General features: G+C 47.6%; 1 protein-coding gene across 1 annotated transcript; it reads right to left on the bottom strand.

Moving 5' to 3' along the window:
• Positions 1–3,930: 3,930 nt before the first annotated feature.
• Positions 3,931–23,287, bottom strand: LOC119458663 (THAP domain-containing protein 1 A). The gene is made up of 5 exons (XM_049671357.1): positions 22,842–23,287; positions 17,939–18,128; positions 14,156–14,362; positions 4,428–4,532; positions 3,931–4,155 (listed from the first exon to the last, which is right to left on the bottom strand). The coding sequence occupies exons 1-5, from the start codon at positions 22,907–22,909 to the stop codon at positions 3,949–3,951; spliced, it is 777 nt and encodes a 258-aa protein (XP_049527314.1). The 5' UTR covers positions 22,910–23,287; the 3' UTR covers positions 3,931–3,948.
• Positions 23,288–23,793: the final 506 nt, after the last annotated feature.

The raw sequence follows: 23,793 nt of genomic DNA, 5'->3' as shown, positions 1-23,793 counted from the left end.
AAGCTACAGGATTGGCATAAATCTCCATGGGACCTGTACGTTTTGCTATTGGACCTATAATGCTTGTATAGTATCAACAGAGATTTCCTTTGGGATTTTCCCCTAGGATGCAGCCCAGCAAGACTAAAGTCCTTGGATATGCTTGCTTTTACACGTGGAAACGCCCGCCACGCAACCACGGATTACACCGTTACGTAAGGAGAATATACAAAGCAAATACATCAAAACATGGCTTACAATAACGTGTAAAAAATCGGCTTTACATTAATACATAAAACAACTGTACATTTGGGACACTGCAAAACATTTGTCAAACAACTCAGTGTTAATTTCTGCAATGAGCTGTCTTTTGGGATTTGCGCACTCTTCTATACGACACTTTATCCAGGGTGCCAGGGTCGGTCCTGACAGCAGACGTGCCAATCTCTAGTAAGGCATAGAAAGGGCTGCTTCGATAAATGAGTCCTATCACAGACCTGGCGGGGAGGGGCCTTTTTTTTTTGCCATTGACAGCAACACAAAAATCTGCTACACGTTTTAAAGGTTTATTCGGCTCTTCCCCCCCCCCCCCCCCTTTGCGGATGTTTCTGGTCGTTTACGGGGGAGAGTAGACCACCATGCATGAGCTGGCTGCTGTCTTGCAGGGGAAACGTGGACCACAGTATGCGCCACTGCAGGCATAGACAACTTTGACACTGCATACGTGGTATTGCTATGTGCCCATTTTTGGCCAATCCCAAGGAATGGATGTGCCAAGGTGACACAATTAAGGTGTATGTAGACTTAAATATATTTAAGCGATCGCTTTCTTTACCTACTTCACTAGCTTTGGATGGACGTCGGCTGACCTTGCGCAATAAAAACCGGGAGGAGAGTGCAGAGCAGAGAGTAAGAGAAAGTGCAGGGGAGGTGGAGAACAAGGCACCTGAATGGTTGGTGTGGGTGCCGTCCCGTACTAGGCGAGGGGGAAGGGAGGAGGACCAGCTGCGGACGCCCCACATGCAACAGACACGGCCGAGTCGAGCATGGCTGCTTGATGGAGAGTCATTGCGTTGAAGTTGCAGTCGGGATATTACGGACAGTGGGGGTTGCTAGGGATTTCAACTGGAGTGCTGTTATTACAACAAGATCTACTGTGTCGTCGCATCATTCGGCATTGTGGTTGGCAGCAAAATTGCCACTTAGCGTGTCTACTAATGTGCCCATAAGGTTTTGCGATTCACGGATGGCATGGGAATAGGCAGCAGGTTATACAAGAATTAAAGCTATCGCTGACTTTGACAATCATCTTGGATGGTTCCCGACGCAATTTTTTGACACTAAATAACTAGTGGAACCTCGTTGATACGATTCTGCGTAATACGTTTTTCGGGATGATACGTTTTTCTTTTGTTTCCCGGCCAGCGCCCCATAGGAGCAGTGTATTTTGATGTGGTTGATACGACCGCGTTTTCACATGAAATTGGATGATACGTCTGCAAACTGGTATTTCTGAAACTCGTAGCTTTATATTCAAGTGTACAAGATTAAATTAAATTCTAACGACCCACGAACAATGTGTTAAGGGCCAGCGACACTGGCGGCAAAACGCGCGCCACAAAAGCTGCTGCGAAGCAGGTTTTTCGTGCCGTGGGTGGGATCGGTCCTGGCCCAATTTAAATTGCCGCGCGACCCGGCGGCAAACAGCCGCAAGCGGAGCAGACCAATGAGAACTGTCCCCTGTACGCACGGGCACGGCCGGTCTGGAGGCGCGCGGTCCCTCTTTGTAGAAGGAAGGGAGCGTGTGCCTCCTGACCGGCCGTGGCGCGGGACGCACTCGTAGTATCGTCTGCTCGCGTCAGCTTTCGCTCGCGCTTGTTTTAGTTGGCTTTTTAGGCGAGATCTTCATGCGGTCACGTGACTGAATGAAACGCCTGCCCTCGTCCGCCAGTCTTATCGCTCGTTGGGTCACGTTGCTCTACGGTGTTACTTTGTTTTGGAATTCTTGGTCTCGTGGTGCCGTGACCTCCGAAGCTATGTCAAGGAACTTGTTAGCTTTCAAAAGAACTTGTTTACGAACTTCAAAAAAAAAAAAAAAAAAGAATGAAGTCAAGCGAAAACTGACAAGCTGTTTTAAGGTTGCTCAATATGTTGTCTACGGTTTGCGTGGTGTCGTGATGCATAACACTCCGCATAATACTACTCCGCATAACACGCGTGTTATGCAGAGTAGTATCACTCGACTCTATAGGAAGTTTGGTAGCGAGTTTGTCACCAAGTCAGCCTGTTTTCTTACGTTTTGGGGCTTGCTTTGGATGGTACGATTTTCGTATGGGGACACATTTTATTTTATGGTTCCCGCGAAGATTGTATCAACAAGGTTCCACTGTATATACAAATAGAATAAAGTGACTTCAAAAGTGTACCTGTCATGAGACACAGTACACAGCAGTAAATCACTGGCGCAATGGCACACCACCTATATATGTAGTTCTCAAGAGGGGCTGAAGCTGCAAGACCTCTGACCTTTGTCAATCTTTCTGAAGATTAAAGTGTTTTAATTTTGTGCTGAAACTCCAGCGCCGGTACGTCAGTGTGATGTCCAAAATTTCAATCAACTCACGTGTAATTGGGTCATTGCGGCTCAGAAAAAGTTCTTCAGACTTCACAAGTTCAGTCTGGCTTTTTGAGAACACAGCGTAGTGCATCTTCACTGATAACAAGCCAACTACACGGGCCCAAGCAGACGCTGCCAAAATCTACGATGTCATGGTCACGAGTTGGTGTGGCAACTTCGAATGTGGTGTCGCCACTCGTTTTGGCACCTTCACCAAATAGAGCCTCGAGAAAGTAGAAACACACTTTATCAATACAGCTAAACTTAATTTTCCTCTTTACTGTCCCTTTCACGTAGCCATGGAAACTCTTGCCATTCCACTTCACGCGTCTTCGGATGGCCATTTCGTCTATTACCAATGAGCAGAGTGTAGGACAGCCGGCCCAAGTGTTTTCCTGCACTTAAAATTTTAGTACAGCTAATGCTTTTTTGGAAAACCCCCGACCTGGTACCACACTGACCAAGTCCTCGGGTACAGCAAGCATCACACATGTTTCTAACATACTTGTACCCTCTAGATCAACAGAAATTAAACGTGACAGTGAATGCTCTCAGCTAATGGGAATAGACATTAGCTGTGTTTGAGTAAATGGTGTGAAGACCTTAGTCAAGCCTTTTGCGGCTTCTTCCTTCACACCTCAACCTCTGTGTCAAACTGTCTGATGTTGGAAATACTCAAGTTAATGTAAATTAGTTACTAAAGGCCATTTGATATGGGCTCTCTGCCTGTGTGTCACAGCTCTTATGAGTTGAATAAAACATTATTATTATTATTATTAAAATCATAAAACTTGGAGCTATAGAAAGAAAGGCGGTTAGATCTATTTATTCTAAGATTAAGCATGCTGACTCACCAACTGAGCTCATGACCACTAACAAAATTAAAAAAAAAAAAGAAACTGAAGCTCTGAAGCTTGAGTTTTAGATGGTTATGAAAAACCATCTAAACCTTCTTTAATAATGTTGATAGCTGGCCGAGTTGGTGCAGATGCATTGATAGAAACTGCTCTACAGATGGAACACAAGGTATGAAAGGGCCAGTTCGTTCTTTCAATAAACTCGGTTGTATGTCAGCGCTTGTCTGTCCCTGTTGCCGTCGATTAGAACCTTGTTTATTCTGTCATGTACAATGCAATAGTGTCGTCTTTTGAACTGTGCTTTGTACTTATTTTCATCTCGTTACATGTGCCTGTCCTGCTTGGATCACACTGTGGTCCGCAGCACGTATTAATTAAATAAATACATAAATAAATGAACAAATAAATAAAGCCGACTTTCACTCTGAACTGGTGTGCCTGATGTGTGTGTGAGCCCGCACATCAACAGGTCCTCTCTAGAGACAGCAAAACTTTTCATTGTTCCTCATGTTTCACCACAACCATATGTTTTCGCAAAAGCTCCTTGACTTCATTTTCAAGGTCGGCTACTTTGCGTTTCAGGCGCCGTTTAGATTGCTGCAGCGTTCTAATTTTCTTCTTGTTTGCAGCATTAATGGCCGCATACCGTTGTACTTCTTGACGTAAAAATTCTTCTTCAAGAGTCTTTTGTAGAGGCGTGATCTGCAAAACACAGTGCACCTTGAGATGGAGAAGTCAAGAAATATGCATGTGAAAGAAAATTTACCACTAGTACATCACTAATAAGCACAAAGAAAATGTCTTGGCCTCATCTAAAGGTTTTCTATCTTCAAAGTAACAATTGCATTTTTAATGTACTGCAATCAAGTCACCTTTGTGATTCATTATGCAATTTAGATACGCAATGAACTATAATAAAACTTGGGTAACTTATTAAATAAAATCATTTTATTTAATGAACTTCTTATACTTACAGTATGCTGCCTTTCCCTGCTGTTTTCAGGTGTATGTACAATTTCAATGGGATGTAAGGATGGCTGCACAGCTTTTTCAATGTGTGGGTGCTCAGAACAGGACACCTGCATAAGATGTGAGCACAGCAAAAAATGCAAGACAGGCAGCTTCAGTAATCTTACTTTAGCCAAAAAAGAGGGCTATACAAAGTGACAATAATAATCATTGCCGTACATGAGGGGTGTTCAAATAGTGAAATTTCCTAATCGAATAGTACAAATATTCAAGAAAAACAACCTAATATATACAGAATGTTTTCGCATTCCTAAAGAAAGTAAAATAGAAGAGCTCCGTGGAGTCCATTTAGGAAGAAAAGGATGGCTTATTTACATTATTTGATAGATGCAATGCCATTCAGGAATGTGACTTACCCTATTTACTTGTGTCAGGCCCGCCCTAGTGTGAGGCATAATTTGAAAATAAAGTTTCACTAAGCGGGGGGTCACATGCATACTTGCGTGCTGGTTACTTCCCCCAAGCCTCTACCATATGGAACTGGTCTGCGTCCACAAAATCAGTGCGACTGTAAATGCATTCATAGTCTGCTGCCAGTGGTTACATTTATTTGCATAGCGGTCAGAGCACAGTTCGAGGCTTTGGTGTGTGCAACCATAAGCGTGCCTCGTGTAAAGCTCGCACCAGTGCTTAAAGTCAGGAGGGGCCCGGGGCCCCCCCCCCCCCCCCTCTACATTTTTTAAGGAGGGGAGGTAAACTGTAGCATTGCGGCACCCATTCGACAAGTGCTCAATGTGATTTTATTATCAATAGTGCCTGTGCGGGGCAATTCTAACTCTCCAAATTTTCTATTGATGATTTAATCGCGATTAATAGGTTGACATGGCACAAGCAAAAACAGGAAAGCAGGTATTGTCGTATGGCTGCATGCATTTCCACGAGGCACTGCACATGACGGTCACCACCCTTGTTCAACAAGGATTCTTCGCACAGCACACTGCTTAATGAGCTACCTGAGCGTGAAGCTACCTGCTCGTCGATTTGTGAAGGTTATCCTTGGTTTCTTTAAGTTACCAGTAAAGTTTCATTTGTTTAGTTGTGCCTTATGAGTGAATATGGATTGAATTTTGGGGTTTTACATGCCAAAACCATGATTTGATTATGAGGCACGCCGTAGTGGGGGACTCCGGATTAATTTTGACCAGCAGGGGATCTTAACGTGCCGCCAATGCACAAGACACGGGCGTTGGGGGCACGTGTAAACATCCCAAACACAACTTCTGTGGCCTGTGAGAGTTGTGACGAAACCAACTGCCACGTAGAATCACATTTAGTTATGTAGGAGGGCTCTAGTACGGCACATATCAAACCCAATATCACAAGGAGTGGCATTCCACAATAAATACGTCAGCAAAATCTGGTATTTTTCCCACGTGCTTCTATTCCTTGACCTGTTTCACTGCTGGATCTTGAGATACAACGCTTCACTGGTCAATGTCTCTATGAGGGGGCCCTCATTAGGGTGGCAACCAGTATAGCACGTGCACATAAACATAAACAGGGTGTCCCAACTATGATGCACCAAGGTTTAAAAATATGCAAATGCCACGTAGTTAGACAGAATCAAGGTAACGTTTGCCGTCACTTGGATATACTCAGATTATTTTTTGCATTCCGCCTAATTACATAATTAGTCTTAACTTCTCAAATATTATAATTAGATTAAAAGTGTAAATGAGAAAATTGTAGTGCAACATAAAGAACTCCTGATCATCATCCTGTTGTTCAATACGTGCTACATAACACTGTTTCTCCGAGAGTGAAAGAAACTCGCGAATATGTGCAAAATTGCTGTGCGACTGGCCGCTCGAGGCACTTTGCATGTATGCGCGGGCTTCTTTAATGCTCTAAAAAACAATGTTACATAGCTCGTATTGAACAACAGGGTTGAGGGCAAACACCTCTTTCCAAGCATTGAGATCCCATAATGGCCGAGCACCAGGCCGGGAGCGCGCTTGTACCTATTTAACCGGTAGGTACCCGGCGGCAGCACTTGCCTCCCACAGCCGCGGCGGGTGCTCAGCAACAAGGCCGTCTGAGGTTGGACAAGAGGCGCCCAGAGACAACTCCTGAAATCTCTATTGGGCCCTCTTTCGAGATGTGAACCCCTACGAGAGCCGAGCACCAGGCCAGGGAACAACTCTACCCATTAGAAAAAACGGGCGGGTTCCCGGCGGCACCGGGATTTGAGCTCGGTGCCTCCTGCATACGAGGTGGATGCTCTACCGCTAGGCCACCGCACGGACATTCACGTGTGTGAGTTTGCGTGCGCTATACTGGTCGCCACCCTATGAGGGCCACCCCTCTCCCCTCTACTGAAGAGAGTACGCACTGGCCCGCGCCCGCACCCGGTTAAAAATTCAGAAAAGAAAGTGTGGGCCTTACACGAGTAAATATGGTAATCCCGTTAACTGAGGAGCTTGTAAATAAGAAACAAGTGAAAGGTGACTGCATATGGCACATCAAGGCAATGATGGTAATGAAACATCGCAACAGCATGTCACAAAACGTTGGAAGAGGAAAGTGTATTACAGCATCACACATCATTTCAAAAGGATGTACACAGTGTGAAATCATCCAAATAACATAATAAATTGCTTTACCTAAAGTGAGAAAATAAATTTGTAGGCTGCCTAAAAACGAGGCATTCATATTCAATGAATGGAAATCACTGAGCAAAAGTATAGCTACTCTACGCATTCCCTGAGCAATCGGCACCTCTCTGCAGCACCCTTGAAGCAGAATCATTCGGAACAGTCACTACTTTCCCCCTGTAGGCTATAAGTGCTGTTACCCCTTATATTCAAACTGAGATGGATATTTTACCATTAAAAATGGTGCATTCCTGAATTGAACAGTCTGATATCCGTGGTGCGTCTTCATGCAGTTGTGCATCTTCAGCGAATGAGACTGACGGCATACAATTCGTAGTTGTGTTGAATTATACAGACTATTTTTTGGTGTGCAATCAGTTGGCTTATCAGAGTAGTTATATTTAGTTATGCAAAATTTTAAATATTTGTTTTAGGACATAAGTTGTATCTGAAAAGCACATAGGTATCATCTGTAAAGTATCAATAGCAAAAGCAGCTTAGAATGAATTTGAATTTAATTTCAAAGATCGTGCGAGCGGTGAACTGGAAAGTGCAGCACCTATTAAGGCACTCATCAACGAAGGTTCTATGTATAAACAATGTTACTTGACGAGTTTCGGCGATTAATTTTGGTGGCACGCGACGTCATTGGATTGTCTTGCCGTTCAGAAGACGTTTCAGCACTGTTCACACTGGGTGCCTTGCATTGACCACACATGAAGCGAGCGTGCCGCAATCGGCAGTAGCAAAGCTGGTGATGACATCTTGTGGCGATTTGTCCAACTACAATGCATTAGAAAAAGATTTTTGGTTGCATCATTGTTAAGGGGAATTATTGTAAAAGTACAGTACGTTTATAATTGTGTTCTTACTAATAATTATGTTCTTACCAATGCTTTAGACCAGCAGTTAGGCAGAATATACAAGTTGCAGTACAGTAAAACCTTGTTAACACGTAGCAGGTGGGGAACGTGGATCAGGCATGCGCAAAGCGATGTACTAATTAATCGGCCAAAAAAAAAATGTGATAATTCTCATTCAAACACACACAAAGACAAGTTCTATTTTTGAGCATGCAGCAAAATATCTGATTTTCACTTGCCGCCGTGGCGGCCTTGCAGCGACAATGGCATCCTCAAGTTCAGCAAGGCTGCGAGCCAGTTTCTCCATGAGACCCAATACATTAGCCGCATCGGATAGGGATGGGCCATCATGCACGTCGTTGTCCATGACGCCGACGTGGAAGCACTGGAAGCTATGGGAGCAGGAAACACGTCATGGCTCCAATGTTTTGACGTCACTATTCATGGCAACTGCAGTCCGAGAAAGGTCCGTGCGCCACAATTTCACTATCTGTGGTCTGCACGCATGACATTTCGCCGATTCCACGCTTGCGGACACTGAAAAATGAAGTAAATACTACGCACCAACTGTTTGGCATGCGTTAAGCAACTATGGCTTAAGCGGTCAGTCAATACATTCATTAGGTTCAATGGCGGCAAGGCGGCGGGGGGGGGGGGATTCAACACAACTATATTTCAATCAGAGTTACTTATTAAATGGGTACATATTAACGAGGTCTTACTGTATTAGTTTTGCATGCACTCGGGTTAGGCACTGCTTCACCAGAGATCACTACCAGCATTATTCCTGTCATACACCTCTCCGGTTATCCAATAAATTGGAAAACATAAGGTTTGTGGACACGCTAAAACTCTCTAATGCCAAGATCATACTGCATAGTAAACTTCTGCCCAACAAAGCTTTGCGATGGTGTAGCAATGCACAAGTTTCTCACCAAGCTAGCAGACGAGACAAGAACACAGATGGAATGGTAGATGGTGTGCCAGCATGTGTCACAGGCCTGTGGGCTCACATGATCATTGTTTCCAAGCATGCCTCATACGTCATGGGGCACGAAGTGCTCCTCAAAATCGAAACCATGACTGGTCGTAACATATGAGCACATAACTAAACAATTGTCACGCGTTAGACCAAACGAGTTTCTGGACTACGATTACTGTGTCAGCAGCCTTCGGTTAAGTACAAAAAATTAAAAAAAAAAACAGATCCCAAAAAATATTGAGTCATTTCTCCTTTAATTTCTTTTCTCTGGGCCTTGAAGAAAACCTGCAGTATATTGTTACGTGGAAGCACAAGAAGGTAACTATTTACAAGGTGTAGCAAGCACTCGCCAACATGGAAGCCAGCCGATATCAAACAAGGCACGTCGCCGTCCTCAGATCAGCCAGAGGCAGGGGCGTAGCCAGGGGGGGGGGTTGGGGGGGTTCAAACCCCCCCCGAAATTTTTTCCGCAACCCCCCCCCCCCCCGCCCCACTTACCCACCCTTTGTTAACGTCGCTTCGCGCTGACATAATTCAAGGAACCGGTGCTACTATATCACAATTTCATTCCTGGGCGCTTCCGTTTGGGTTGGTAATTTACAGCGAATCATTTCTGCATATGGAAAAAAACTGTCACGGTGTTTGTCAAGGCTTTGACGCTCTCTGAAGTTTTGGGCGAGAATGTGGCGGCCGCATTCTGAAGCAACAAATGCGGCAGCCGCATTTTAGATGAAGGCGAAAATGCTCGAGGCCCGTTTACTTAAATTTAGGTGCACGTTAAAGACCCCAGGTGGTCGAAATTTCCTTATACATTTCCGCCGCTTCCCTTCAGGTGCCGGTTAGGCCGCGCTCGCGCAGGATCTTAGGCTACGTTCACACTTGGTCTCGGAGCTGTCGGAAGCGGCAAAATTTTGCAAAAATCCACCCGCTATAGGCGGCAAAACAGGCAGAAAAACAAGCGGCGAGCCAAAACGGTCTCGGACCGATTTTTTCGCTATGGCGAAGCGGAAACGCGGCGGAAAGTCGTTCTGCTCGACCGGAAGCTACACTAGCATGTAAACAACCGGTCGTAAAATTGAACATGGCACCAAAAGTGTAGGCTGCAATGCTGATCGACGCGATCAAGAACCACCCCTTGCTCTACGACAAGCGTGGTACTAAAACGTACTGTCAGCAATACTCGCGATAGTATGTCGCGCGACCGGAGGTGCGGCAACGAAGCCTTGCCGTGACCCAACTTCTCACGCTTTTGCAAAGCCAGGCGAACCCACCACCATGCACCTTTTCCAAGGTCTCCGCGTCTTCCGTTTATTCATTGTCCATTTCTAGAAAACAAGTAGGTAGAAGTATAAAAGCCATTTCTTCTTCCACTTCCATGGCAGACAATAGTTGGGCAGATTCCTCGTTGGCGCTCCATAATTCGTGCACGTGCACGGTATGTTGCAGAAGTCGCGGGGTGCTTTTCTCGTCGCGACGATAGATTGGGAGCGTAGGTGTCACGTAGGACGCGCAGGCTTCGGCGAGCCCCAAGACAAGGGCCAGCCAGAGTTTTAGCTTTGGTGTTCCCGTTGCCCCTTTGGTGTCTTGGAGGCGCCGAAAATAATACGAAATGATGAAATGTTATTACAACTTGAAAATAAAAGCTATTAAAGAAATATAATCACGCCTAGGCACCAACCTGTGACTCAGCGCTACCGCGCCCGTGTGAGGAGAATCACGGAACGCCAACGAAATTTACCGAAGGTCGCAAATGACACGCGAAGTTGCACAAAATGATCACTTTTGATGACGGGTGGGTCAATGAATGAACATACCGCTCGAAATAATGCGATAATGAGCGCCACCACGCCGACAAACGTATGCAGACTAGATGGATGTGGACGAAAGCGGCAGCGGCGGTAGCAAAACAAATGTGAACTTGGACATGCGCGGAAAAGATTTTCCGGCCGCTTTGGCCTTACCGCCCGCTTGCCGCTTCTCAAGTGTGAACGTAGCCAGTCTGCGCGCGAAACGTCTCTTGTATGCGATTGCGCCCCTACGGAAGGCTGGTTGTTACTGTTGTGTTGTTGAATCCCAAACCATTAATTGCGCAAGGCTGGTAGTTGCTGTTGTGTTGTGGAATCCCAAACCAGCAATGTACACACGAAGGGGTTGATGCCAGCAGTGAAATTCCACCGACTCGCAACAGTGAACGAAACAGACAGCCGACAAGCATGGACTACTGCGCAGTACAGCGTAAGTAAGCTCTTGTTGCAGGCGCTGACAGTTCTCGTCGGAGTTCACGGGTCCTGAGAAATGGATTATGTGCACTATGCACTGAACAAGACCGGAGTTCATTCCTGCATCACTAGTAGAGCACTGCATGGGCCGATTTTTTCAGCCCGGGCCCGGCCCGGGCCCGTTTTTACGTTGGGCGACCCGCCCGAGCCCGATCAAAACTTTTATGGCGAGACCCGGGCCCGGCCCGGGCCCGGAAATAATCTACGTTACCTGCCCGGCCCGGCCCGCCACCCCTTTACCTTAGGCCCGAGCCCGGCCTGAGCCCGACTCGAAACCGGCCCGAACCCGGCCCGAGACCGAAAAATAATGTTTTTCAGAGTTGAGACGCCCGAGAATAACTCACTGCACGTTACAAGCACACCACCAGAAAGCCCGAGCCCGGCCCGGACCCGCGTCAAAAAACCCGAGCCCGGCCCGGGCCCGGGTCAAAAAGCACACGCCGTGCCCGAGCCCGGCCCGAGCCCGTGAAAAAACTGTTCTACCCGGCCTGGCCCGGCCCACGGGCCGGGCCGGGCTTTCGGTTAAGCCCGAGCCCGTGCAGTGCTCTAATCACTAGTACACCAATCAGTCGAGATCCTGTGAGATACAAGGCCGCTTCCTGTTTGCACCGGCGTAAGTGAAGCAGAAATGAGTTGCACGCACTACTTAAAATGCGTACACATGCCATATCTATGCTGTGCGGTGAAATATTCTGTAGAATTCTGAATCTGTTGACGTAAAGGCAAATGACGGCTGCACACTCGCACACAGCGGAAGACACAGCGGCCCATGCACTTGCCGCAGGAAATGCAACCCTCTCGTATGAGGGAGCAGGGCGACGAAAGCTTCGAGAAAAAAAAAAAGCCTTCCCCGTTTTTGCGCGTACTTAAGTTTTCTAGCGCAAAGACGCAGCGAACAAGTTATTGCTATGGGAGTATGTATAGCCTGGTCACGCATGCATTTTCACATGTATAGCCGACCTTGACTTGTGAAACGCACTTCGCCCCGACGAGGACGACGCCACCTACGCTTGACGAAGATTAACAATTAATGATGGCTTCTCCGATCGGGCGGGTCGTCTCAATGATGCGTTTTCGAAGACTGGTCCATTCAGTGGCGCGATGAGAGACCGTTGCTCCAAACGCCCATGTACCTGTCGTGCTTACTGTATTTTACTGAGCTTGCTTTACTTTTTACTTAATTTCTTCACAAGCACACGCGAGGGGGGGGGGGGAAGGTCCCATGTCCTTGATATACATGTATAGAGTCTGCTTAAACTACCGATATTTATTATCGATCACGCCACGTAGAGGAAAGCAGACGCTTCCTCTACGTGGCGCCGCACGCCGAATGCCTGAGCGGAAGCGTGCGGGGACGCGCGCTATCGCGGAGAGCGAACGCACTCAATCACCCACGCGCAAGCAAGGAAGCGGGAAGCCAGCGCCGGAGGGAGCGCGGGGGGGCGCACTTCTACTCTGCCAACAACCGCGCTCGTCGCTCGCTCGCCCGCACAGTCTCTTATCTCCACGCGGCTCTGACCTTTATGCGCCGTGCATTCGCCGCTCAGTTTCCGTTGAAGCGATAGACCGCACGTACTTTCGCCCGCTGCGGCATATGCGCTTGCTGCCAGCGTTTTGACAGTCGTTGTCTGCAGTCATTCAGTGTGATCTATTCACGTTCGTTTGTGCGCGCTCACACCACGCTTGTTCGTTCAGTTAGTAATAGTCGGGCCACATTTTCCAACGCACGCTACACATGCAATGCTGCCCAGATCGGCAGTGCAGCACTACAGGTGTGTCCCTTCGCACGCGCTGCCCACGGTAAGCGCTTCTCATCAACACCACCGTTTCACACGCGCCTTCTCGTGGTCATCGAGTCTCTCTTCATGTCGGTCTACTTACGCCGCAGCACACCTGCTTAATTAATCAGCTCATGTTTACTACAATTCATATTGCTACCAAAGCCGCTCACCTTACTTCGTATGACATTGCTGTGTTGCTATCGCATTCATTGCTTCGCCCTTAGGGCGAAACTGCGACATCTTTTTTTTCGTTCCATCTCTCTTTGTGCGGTCCTCGACTTGTTCTCGAGCTTCTTAGTTAACTCCAAGTTTCTGCCCCATATGTTAGCACCGGCAGAATGCAATGATTGTACACTTTTATTTTCAACGGCAATGGTAAGCTCCCATTTAGGATTTGGCAATGCCTGCCGTATACACTTCAACCCATTTTCATTCTTCTGTAAATTTCCTTCTCATGATCAGGGTCCCCTGTGAGTAATCGACCTAGATAAACGTACTGCAGTACAGACTCTAGAGGCTCACTGTACAGGTTCACATTTGTGTTCAGCACTGGCCTAGTTTTTCATTCGGGACCATGGCAGATCTTTATTTTCATAATGAAGGTGCTGACATACACTCAATGCCATGATCAATCTCTTCTTTTTTTGTAATGGGCATTCAGACTTCGTTCTTTGAAAACATGATTGAGAGCACTGCCAGCCACATGCACAAGGGAGCACTGACAATTTTTTTCGTATTTCACAACCTGGGTAAAAGAATCACGTAAATGATAAAATTTCAAAAAGAATTTCATTTGGTGTTTCTGAGCGGGGACTACAACTTATTCTATAAAATGAACCTTTAAATATTTACGTCTATAAATGTAACTAATTAGCTAACTGATCACGCTCCAAAATATAGTCTCACTAACTCAAGATGACTATGAGCAATAATGCCACTGGTCTTACTCTATTTTAATGTTTGGTTCAAGTTGTGTCATGAAACACCTGGTATATAAAAGGCTCTATGTAGAAGCAAGCCCTAAATCTATGCCTGGTTAACATAGGAAACTACGTTTATTAACACTGTCACACTGTGAAATCTGCGTTACGAAATTCTGTAGCTCAATGTTAAGAAGCAAAGCTACTATAAAGCATCCTGGTTGCATACTACAAATCACGATGGTATTACTCACGACAGCTTCAGAACTGCTTTGCTCAGTTGTTCTCTGTCCTGCAGGGGTGGCTTCGGCCCTCTCCAGTACACCAGTCTCTTCTTTTATCACAACTTGTGGGTGCACAGGCAGCAGAAATAATGTCACTTCATTTGTAGCAGGCGCTTCAGTTGTGGCAGTGATAACAGAAAGGCCAGCTGTGCCACCTGCTTCCTCCAGTTTCACTCTCTGTCACAGAAAGGTGTGGCCAATGTGAGTATAACCAAATTAGCTACCACATACCTCCGCTATGCTCACGGACAACTCTCTGCGACAATGAAGGGAAAGCTACGGAGGCTCACTAGCCCTCCCGAAAACGGTGTCCCACATTCCCTTCAGCTTAGGCTGGAAAAGCAAGAACATCAATTCTACAACAGAAAAATAAGGCAACATGGATTGCCGAGTGCTGACTTGCACTTATTCTACTGCTTTTCTCCTTCCTTATTTGGGAAATGCGAAACCGTCACGTGTGAAAGCTATGCTGATTCAGTATTTGTTCCAAGAAATCAAGAGGCTATGCCAGACTCCTTGGCACAGTAACACATATGCAGGAGCTGTGACCCCATAGTATTCCTTTCATTGCCACAGAAAGCTGCCTGTAAGTATTCCAACAACCCCCCCCCCCCCCCCCCGAAATGACACCAATTTTTACTGCTATGTGGGGCATACTTGAGTCATACACATCTTTGCGAAGAAAGCACTGTGCCAATGGACATTCAGGTAGCTTGGCAATTACTGATAAAATATGTGGACTAGCTAACATTTATTCATAAACGCTTGCTTACATTCTTTACATCTTTCAATTGAGGTGCCAACATGCAGCAATAATGCAGTTTCAGAGAAGTCCTCCAACAAAATATTGACAATGAAACACGACTACAACATAAAGTAAGTGAAAAGTAGAACTGACCAAGCAGAAAAAAAAAGAAGAAAAAAAAGAATGTGCATATTTACCAAAATGGCTAAAACTTAAAATCCATTCACTGGTAGAATACAAGTTACCAAAACATAGTGTGTAACGCTTCATTAGTGCTTACACATGTGAACGCACAATAACTCATATTCCATTGCAGTAAGGAGTGCAGTCAAAAGCACATTCAAACATGTTGCCAGGGAATGGCAAGTGGACTCCAGTGCGTTGAGCAGCTTTCTATCTAACTGTGTTCCCAGCCAACACAGCCCACATGCAGGTAGGTACTTGCGCTGTCATTTTACCAGCAAAAAAGAGAGGTAGACAGGCCATCTACAGTCAAGTCTGTCTTACGGCATGTCTCTACACCTGGGGTGAGATTGCATAAGCAGCTTGCTTTCTCAACAATCACGTGGGCTCTCGTGATTCGCCGGCGTCATTGAAGCGAACAAGGCCTACTCAGCAATGTAGGAGGCAAAGCGAGCATTCGGAAAGTGAGATGTTTGGCAAGTCTTACAGCTGCTCCCCTGTGTGTCATAAATAAGTACTGACATTAACATATTGTGTCCAGCTTTTCTTTTTTTTTAGGCCCCTGTCACCTCCGTAATTACAGTACAAAGCCTCAATTCCCTGAGAGTGCCACAAATTATTAATCACAACACCTCCTAAACAAGCTGTTACACAAGTTGTTCAAAACGCATGCCCAGTTCATTGTGGCTTCGGAAGTGAAGAAAGAGAGAGAGACAGACATTTATTTAAAAAAAAGGTATATGTACATATAAAAGTGACTTTTCCGGTGACTTTTTCCAGTGGCTTTTCTGGTGAGGTGCCTAGATTAGTGAATAGTTTCGCTCCTTATTAGGTAGAATGGCAAGCTGTCATATACACAAATCTGTTGGAAGTCAATGCCTGTGTCGTGTACTCCTTTTCTGTGCCCCATTTTTGTGCTGTTAGCTGAAGTATGTGTTCGTACCAACAAGCCTGGCTAGCCACTATCCTGAATGTCATATATAGCTTTGCAGTGTTCAGGGGTCCCTCTTGGAAGGATCCAGTCCTTTAGACTGAGCTCTGTAGCCCTGCATGGCAGATTCTTCGCAGTGAGGATAGGCCAGGACATGTCCATAGCAGGTGGTGTGCTGTGGCTGGTGCACCCATGTTGCAAGTTCCACAGGTGGGGTCGAGCGACTTGTCAATGTAGTGGCCGTGTGTGTAGTGTGTGTGCGCGTGCGTGTGCAGGAGGTAGGTGACGGTGCAAACTACGTAGTATAGCGCAAATTATCGCACGCCATCGTTTCATGCATTCTCGCGATTTGCAATCCGGTACGTGGGAAAAAATGACTGCGCACAGAATGAGCATAAAACCTGCTTCCACAATGAGCGGCTATGAACATTGCACGAGGAAAAGTGGTGTGCGTGTGTGTGCATTTGGACCAACGTCTTGCGCTGTCAACCTCTGCGTGTCTATGCTGTGACGGTGCAAGCGGCAGCACACAACAATAAATACGCTGCTCGTTTACACGCGGTACCTGTGAGAACAGTGTGTTTGTGGTGCACAAACGGGTATGTCTCATACCAGAGGGCATGTAACATCTAGTAGGCGTGAGTGTGGTGTCGGTGCGCAGACGGCGGAGTGCCACGCGTTCCCAGCATGGAAGCCCAGGAAGGAGGGGGTCATGGCCTTCGAGCAGAAGCGCTTGTGAAGAAGGAGAACATAGAAACTGATACCGAAGATGGGCATCACTAGGTAGCACAAACTACTCAAGCACTTCTCAGTCAGTCCATACAATGACTGTCACTGAAAGCTGCCAAAATGGCCCTTCCGATTGTGCCTTTCTCTTGGAAACACAGGAGCACCTTGTCAACTGCTGAATAGGCACAACTTTTGGTAGCATGGTCACAGTACATGTAGGGTGGTGTCTGTACAATGAAAGTGCAACATCAGGTTTCTGCGATGTGAACAGTTTTCTCATTCATCTACAAAGCTGTGCTTGCATTTGGCACACGAAGTGGTCGCATTAAAAGGTGATGTAATGAATTATTTGTTGTGCTCTTGAGGAATTGAGGCATCATAGTGTAATTACTGGGTGAACTGCTATCCAATAAAAAAATAAAAATGTGAGAAGAATTGGGTCTGTATTTCTTTAAGCACACAAACATCTAAGAACACCAGTTAACATGAGGGATGTATGATAGAGGAGACATACACATCTAGATGATTATAAATAACCAATCAGCCTGAATTTTCGCTCTCGTGAAGTCCCAAGAACACTGAAACAAGGAGACAGGAAGATGAGAGCATTGACACCAAGGTGCGTCGTAGAGTTATATATCTGTATACTTTCTTTGCAGTGCCTGAAGCGCACTGTGTGTGCTTTGATGCTTCTTTAAGATGCTTGTGCTGTTACATTCTCCACCAGAGCACCACATCTAACACTGAAGAACTTTCTGCACCATTTGCATAAAAACACATCAAACATGTTTCTCAGCGCCTGTACAAATCACGTACCATGAATCAGAACAAAGATTCTGAGTATTCAGAAGTAAAACACCTACTTTTTCCTCATACGTTTTCACACCTCTTTGCAATTTATAGCTCTTGTATAACCACTAGAGATGCCTGGCTGCATTCACTAAAAATAACTTCAGAAAAGAGCATACTGAAGAATATAAAATGTATACATGCATTCACCTATTTTTTATTTTTTTTAGATTACTGTGATGAACCAAAGTTTAGAAAATTGAAGATATTACAATTGGTTCTACGCATAGAATGAATGACATTATAGGTAACCCAGGATGGGTATACACGAGTGCAGCAGTGAAACAAACAAGTAGTCGTGTGCAGGGGCATTTACCCTAACTGTGTTGTCAGAGAGCATTGGTATGGCATTTCTGGTGAGTCTTCGCAAGCCTGTGACGTCGTCCTTGAAATCTTCAGCACCAAAGTGCAGGCAGCAGACGACACTCCATTTTGATGGACACCAGCCCTCTGGACGACGTAGTGCCTCAATCCACAGTTTCCTCAGGCCAGGCTGTTTTGGAAACCTATAGCAGAAAGCATGAAGCGGTACTTACTTCCACAGGATTTTTTTTTTTCTACCGGCACCCGCTGCACCAGCCAGATGGCACTGCGACTCTTTCACCTCCGCTTTCCTAAGTTCAAGGGGGATATGTCATTAGTTCATAGAGAAATAAATGATTAGTTCATCATCATTAGCACACTAATTAATGTTGTTCATACCAGCAAGACTGTGAAGGAAATGAAACAATATTCCAAACACCACGACGGACGTCCATGCTAACCGTACTTCTTCGCTCGTGTTGCGCATGAGGCGCTTCTTCACCCAGCTCAAAGCCCAAGCTTGGGAATGTTCAAGCTGATATGTTCGAGCACGACCATGCCCAGTCGTCACATCATGGGTCAGCGTATAGTTAAGCGTCTGCAGCTATCAGCTAGGCACAATTGCCTTGCGACAAGCGACCCTGGAAGCATGTGTCATTTGGCGAATGCATGCGAATCATGATGGTTCTACAATTTCGTTTTCTCTGCTCATCACCAAAGCTGGTGAAAGCTTCAGCGCAAGGTGTCTGTAGAGGGCGCTATGCATCATGCATTCTATATATGTGGTGTTGTCCAATAAAGGTGTGTGCATTCATTCGGTCAACTCGGCTCCGAGACACTTGTGTAGACGCGGCTAGCGTCTGTCAGCACCCTTCATCGTACATGGTGTGAAAAGTGGCAGCTGTTCGCTCTCTGTAATGGCGAACAAGCTGGATGCTCCGTTTGCCGGGGTACCTGGACTGCAACAGCCATCGAGCTTCGACTTCGCCGACCCAAGTGCATGGTCAACCTGGATTGAGCAATTTGAGGACTATGCCTACGCTACAGGATTACAATCCTGGCGCAGCAGGAGAGACCGCTCCTGTCTTGTGAAGCCCATCAGGAAGTGGACGGGGAGGGCGACCGCTGGCGACGCGCCGATCCGGGTGGAGCGCCATTAGGTGCTGCTGCAACGTGTGCCTTGCGTAGTCAAAGGCAGTTACAGCGGTGCTGAATGGTACAGGAGCATGGTGTGCTGCCTTTGCCAGGGCGTCAGCCTCCTCGTTGCCCTGGACGCTGACATGAGAGGGGAGCCACTGCAGCGACAGCTTCAAGTCACTCGAAACAAGGGAGCAAAGCTTTACCGCCAGCAGGGCCACGCCAAGGCCGGTGGTCTCCGGTCGACGAAGAGCCAGGAGCACCGTTCGCAAGTCGCAGAGGATCACAGCCAGAGAATCCGGGGGGTCCTCCTCCAGCAGGTCCGCAGCCAGATGGAGGCCGGCCACCTCAGCAGCGGTGGAGCTAGCTGCGAAAGGCAGCCGGCACACTCTCGAGCGCTAGAGGGCAGGGATCACTCAGGAGGCTGTGGCAGATCTGGAATCTGCATGGACGGAGCCGTCAGTGTAGATGTGCAGATGTCCGTCCAGCCGGTCCTTCAGCAGGAATGCTGACGCCTGGAACAAGGCGCAGGTTGGGGATCGCCTTTTCGTGAGACCCTCCAGTGTAGTACACACCTTCAATGACTGATGGTGCGGAGAAGCTGGCAGGACGGCTAGCGTGGGTGGGCGATCAACAACGTCCCCGTAGAGCTGACACAAGCTGCCCATGCGCGAGTGAGGTCGGCTCCGCAACCTCGACAGCAGAGCCGCGCTACCAGGGGCGTGATGTAGCCCGTCAACGTGATGGAGGCCACGTTGTAGCAGCAGCAGGGACAGCGGCCAAGCCTTTGCCTCGGCTAGGGTGGCAGTGATGTGCGAGGTCCATGGCAAACCAAGAATCATCCGGATGGCTTTACGGTGCTGGAGCTCCAGGCGGTCTACACGAGCCCGTGGGAGGGCCACGAGGGGGAGTGCATACCTTGACGTAGATGCGGCGACGTATAGACGGAGACCCCATTGTGGTGTGCATCCTCTGCCGCGGAGGAGCAGACGGCCAACCGCCTTTTGGACCTTGAGCACTTGAGCAAAGAGTGCGTTGACCGCTGGCGCCCGCGAGAGCCGGTGGTCTATCTGCATGCCCAAGTAGGTCACGGCCCGCTTCCATGGTATGTGGTTGCCGCCCAGCACCATCGGAACAGCTCGACGGCGTAAGGCCACGCTGGGATGGACGAGAAGGGCCTCTGTCTTCATGGACGATACAGAGAGGCCCACTGCTTGGAAGTAGGAAACAACTTCGTTCAGGGCACGCTGCAAGCAGGACCGCAGGGCTGGAAGGCTTCTAGTGGGACCCCGCGTCCACAGAGCTACATCATCGGCGTATACGGAAATGTAGACACGATGCCGGAGGTCTGCTGGAATGGCAGAAGGGAGAGATGCCAGCGCCAAGTTGAAAAGGAAGGGCCTCAGGACAGATCCTTGAGGCACTCCGGAACAGTCCGCCCGTGGGGAGCTCACAGCATTTCCCACCCTTACACAAAGGGAGCGCCCTGTGAGAAAGGCCCTGACAAAACGCCGGAGACATCCTGTAACCCCAAGATCGTCTAGAGAGCGCTAAATGACCGGGTAAGGCAAGCCATCAAAAGCGCTTTACACATCAAGAAGCACAAGGAGTGCCACTTCGCCAGAGCCTCTGACGTCCTCCAGGGATGACACTACGTCCGCGATGGAGTCAGCAGTGCACCGGTGACGACGGAATCCAGTCTGCTGTTCCGGGAAGAAGTCGAGAGCTTGTGCTATCCACTCGAGTCGCGCCAATGCTACAGACTCCAACACCTTGCAGGCCGCCGAGGTGAGGGAGACAGGCCTGTAGGAGGTGAGCGCCTTGGCAGACTTTCTTGGTTTCAAGACCGGGACAACAACAGCCATCAGCCATGCCTCTGGAAGGCAGCCAGACGTCGTTGAAGTAGTCCAGCAGCTGGTCCTTCTCTGGGTGAGCCAGGTTCCGTAGCATTTGGAATGTGATACCATCTCCACGAGCCAACTGGGAGTGAAACCCGCAAGGAGCACGAAGAGCGGACCAGGGTAACAGCGACACCAAGAGTCTCCAATAATCACGGAGTGAGAGTCACCAGATTTGGGAGTTGTGTCAAGACTCCGAGAAGACTTGACTTGTGAAGTGTTTGGTGTTTCTTGTGTGCATATCTCGGGGGAGAGATGTAGAGGGCGCTACGTGCCAGGCGTTCTACATATTGACCCTTTTCGCAGAGCAGTTTGCTCTAGAGGAACAAGATGGCGCTTTCGGCTGCACGCCATACATTGCCTCAGTGAATGCGCACGAATACGAAACCATTACTGCTTCTGCCCTGCTAGTGTGCGATCAGCTGTCGGAAATGCAACTGGGTGTTCGCTAATGCACTGTGCTGAATTCATGCTGCAAAATGTGTGACGACAAAGGGAAGACGTGTGCAGTAGTTAGCAGCAAAAATAGTGTTTCGCATATTAAGGAATGAACTCAACCTGTGTCACCGCTGCTACATAAGGACTGCCTGTGTTGCCGGCCATTCGCAATGCACGGCTTTGTTTGAGGATAAAGATTTTTCATCCGCCAGCACTGTATAGCTAACCTCTAAAGAAAGGACTTCAACTCCGGAATGTCAGCACTTAAGAGTGAGTACCGCTCGTTACAAAAGGAAGTAGCGCCACTTACTGGCATAGTAAGTTTCTCGCACGTTATCTACACACATCCACCCCAACTCACACGCAAACTTACGCCCACTCTATCGCCGACATATCAATAATAAGTGAACGGGTGCACACTTGAATCAATAACCGAAGCATGAGTGACAGCGACTACACCGACAAGACACGAATGTACGTTTCGTGACGGTCCACAGAGTAAACGAGACACTAGCAACAATACGTCTTTTCTACAAGCTATCACAAAGTGCAGAACATTTGCATACCAAGTAAAACACGTTGTGGGGCTAGTTGGTGCATAGCTTTCAAAAGATGAAGCGCCAACAGTGACAGCACATTAGGAAGGAACGAAGACAGGACAGGAAGCGCCTGTCCTGTCTTCGTTCCTTCCTAATGTGCTGTCACTGTTGGCGCTTCATGATTTGAAAGCATACCAAGCTTTGTGAACAGCAAGAACAAATATATCGCAACAGAGCACACCCTTGAGCGATTAGGCCGAAAATAAACAATCAGATAGCGGCGGCACAGATGAACTTTACTGAGTCGGAGACATGACAAGCCACTGCTTCAAAATGTTGCCAAACAAAGAACGAAGAGCATATTGATCCTGATATAATTCATAAGCGGAACGTTTTGACAGCTTGGAATAAATTTCTAGCCCCGATTTTAGTACAAGCACCGTATACACTGCTCGTACCGTTTGGACAAGGCGTAATGAGCTCTGGAAGCACTTACATGTCCTCTAAAGCTGTGGCCAAAGCTTCGTGTCGTCCACAGTCACCGTCTACGATATGCGTCGAAACGCAGGTTTGCTGCGGCGCACCGGCGTCACGCGCTTGCATTGTAAACACGGAGGCAACGGGGGGCAGCTGAGGCAAGCAATGGACGCGTCACCACGTGATCAAACATGGCAGCGCCCACGGGAGCGCCGGGAAAAGGGTCAATATATGGTGTTGTAAAATAGGCGTGTGCATTCGTTCGGTCAACTCGGCTTCGAGTCACTTGTGTACACGCGGCTAACATCTGTCAGCACCCGAGTCATTTGTGTAGACGCGGCTAGCGTCTGTCAGCACCCTTCATCGTATAGTGCCCACTTATCGCTATACAGGCAGCGAAGGTGTTTAATAAAGCAAAAGTATTTACCGATGGAATGAAATACCAGGATCTGTGGCATCGCTTCGACTCCTGCATCCTAGTACGCAGCATTTCATGGTGTCGCCGACGTAGCACACACGCGTTTCCTCACGGCCGCACGTAGTCAAAACCGTCAAAACGGGGCCGTTTCGTCTGCTAGAAGAGCGCGGAACGCAGATGGGGACGAACGGGGATGGGACTGTCGGAATCACTGTACGCCTTTGGAGCGCACTACCTAGGTTCTAGTACACTGTACCTAAGTCACTCTAAACCATTATACCGTCCAGTGTTGCACATAATAGACATGGAGGAAGAAGGTAAACTCCACGAGGGAAAACTGGCGTGCTGTTGTATGAAAGTTTGTTGTATGATCGGTATAACCAGTGTTGCCAGATGGTGCAGCCACATAGCTAAAACAGACGAACATTTTACAAAAGCACCAAAAAGTAGCCAACCATGCAGTCGGACTAGTGATGTTAGGGTGGCTGTTATAGAATCATATGGTACGTTCAGCTGAGCCACCATGGCAGTGAAGCGGAAATTACGCCAAACACCGCCCGAATTTCACTTTTCACTCCTGCGAGACGAACGTGCGAGCCACCAAAAGGGAGTTTGCGACTGTAGCGCCCTCTGCACGATAGATGCCGAAATTGAAGTTCAGCAGACGACGCTCTATTACATAGGCCACTTATCACTTGGTCTCGCCGTGATTTGCAGACGTGAACAAGGTCAAGCATTTTATTGATTAGAAATGCTTGAAATACGAAGTGTTTTTCAAACTGAAAGGAAATGACGGAAGCGAAAGTTACAGCATCAAAGGCAGAAAGTGATGCTGCAGCTGAATACCTCATCATCGTATGATGCCGCTAGATCGGTGATGAAATTGTTCACCTTCGACGGCTGTTCTCGTCAGCGCTCCTGGTTAGCAGCGATGATCGACTGTGTTGTCTTCGCTGACCGA

The sequence above is a fragment of the Dermacentor silvarum genome, chromosome 7 (genome assembly GCF_013339745.2).
Source record: "Dermacentor silvarum isolate Dsil-2018 chromosome 7, BIME_Dsil_1.4, whole genome shotgun sequence".
Classification (NCBI taxonomy): Eukaryota; Metazoa; Arthropoda; class Arachnida; order Ixodida; family Ixodidae; genus Dermacentor; species Dermacentor silvarum.
This window is presented reverse-complemented; position numbering and strand designations above follow the sequence as displayed.

Coding starts and splice junctions, on each gene's coding strand:
- LOC119458663 (XM_049671357.1), bottom strand. CDS start 22,909: ATGAAATGCTGCGTACTAGGATGCAGGAGTCGAAGCGATGCCACAGAT. Junction 4,533..14,155: donor AAAGCAGTTCTGAAGCTGTC/GTGAGTAATACC, acceptor CATCTTATGCAG/GTGTCCTGTTCTGAGCACCC. Junction 4,156..4,427: donor GCAGGGAAAGGCAGCATACT/GTAAGTATAAGA, acceptor TGTGTTTTGCAG/ATCACGCCTCTACAAAAGAC.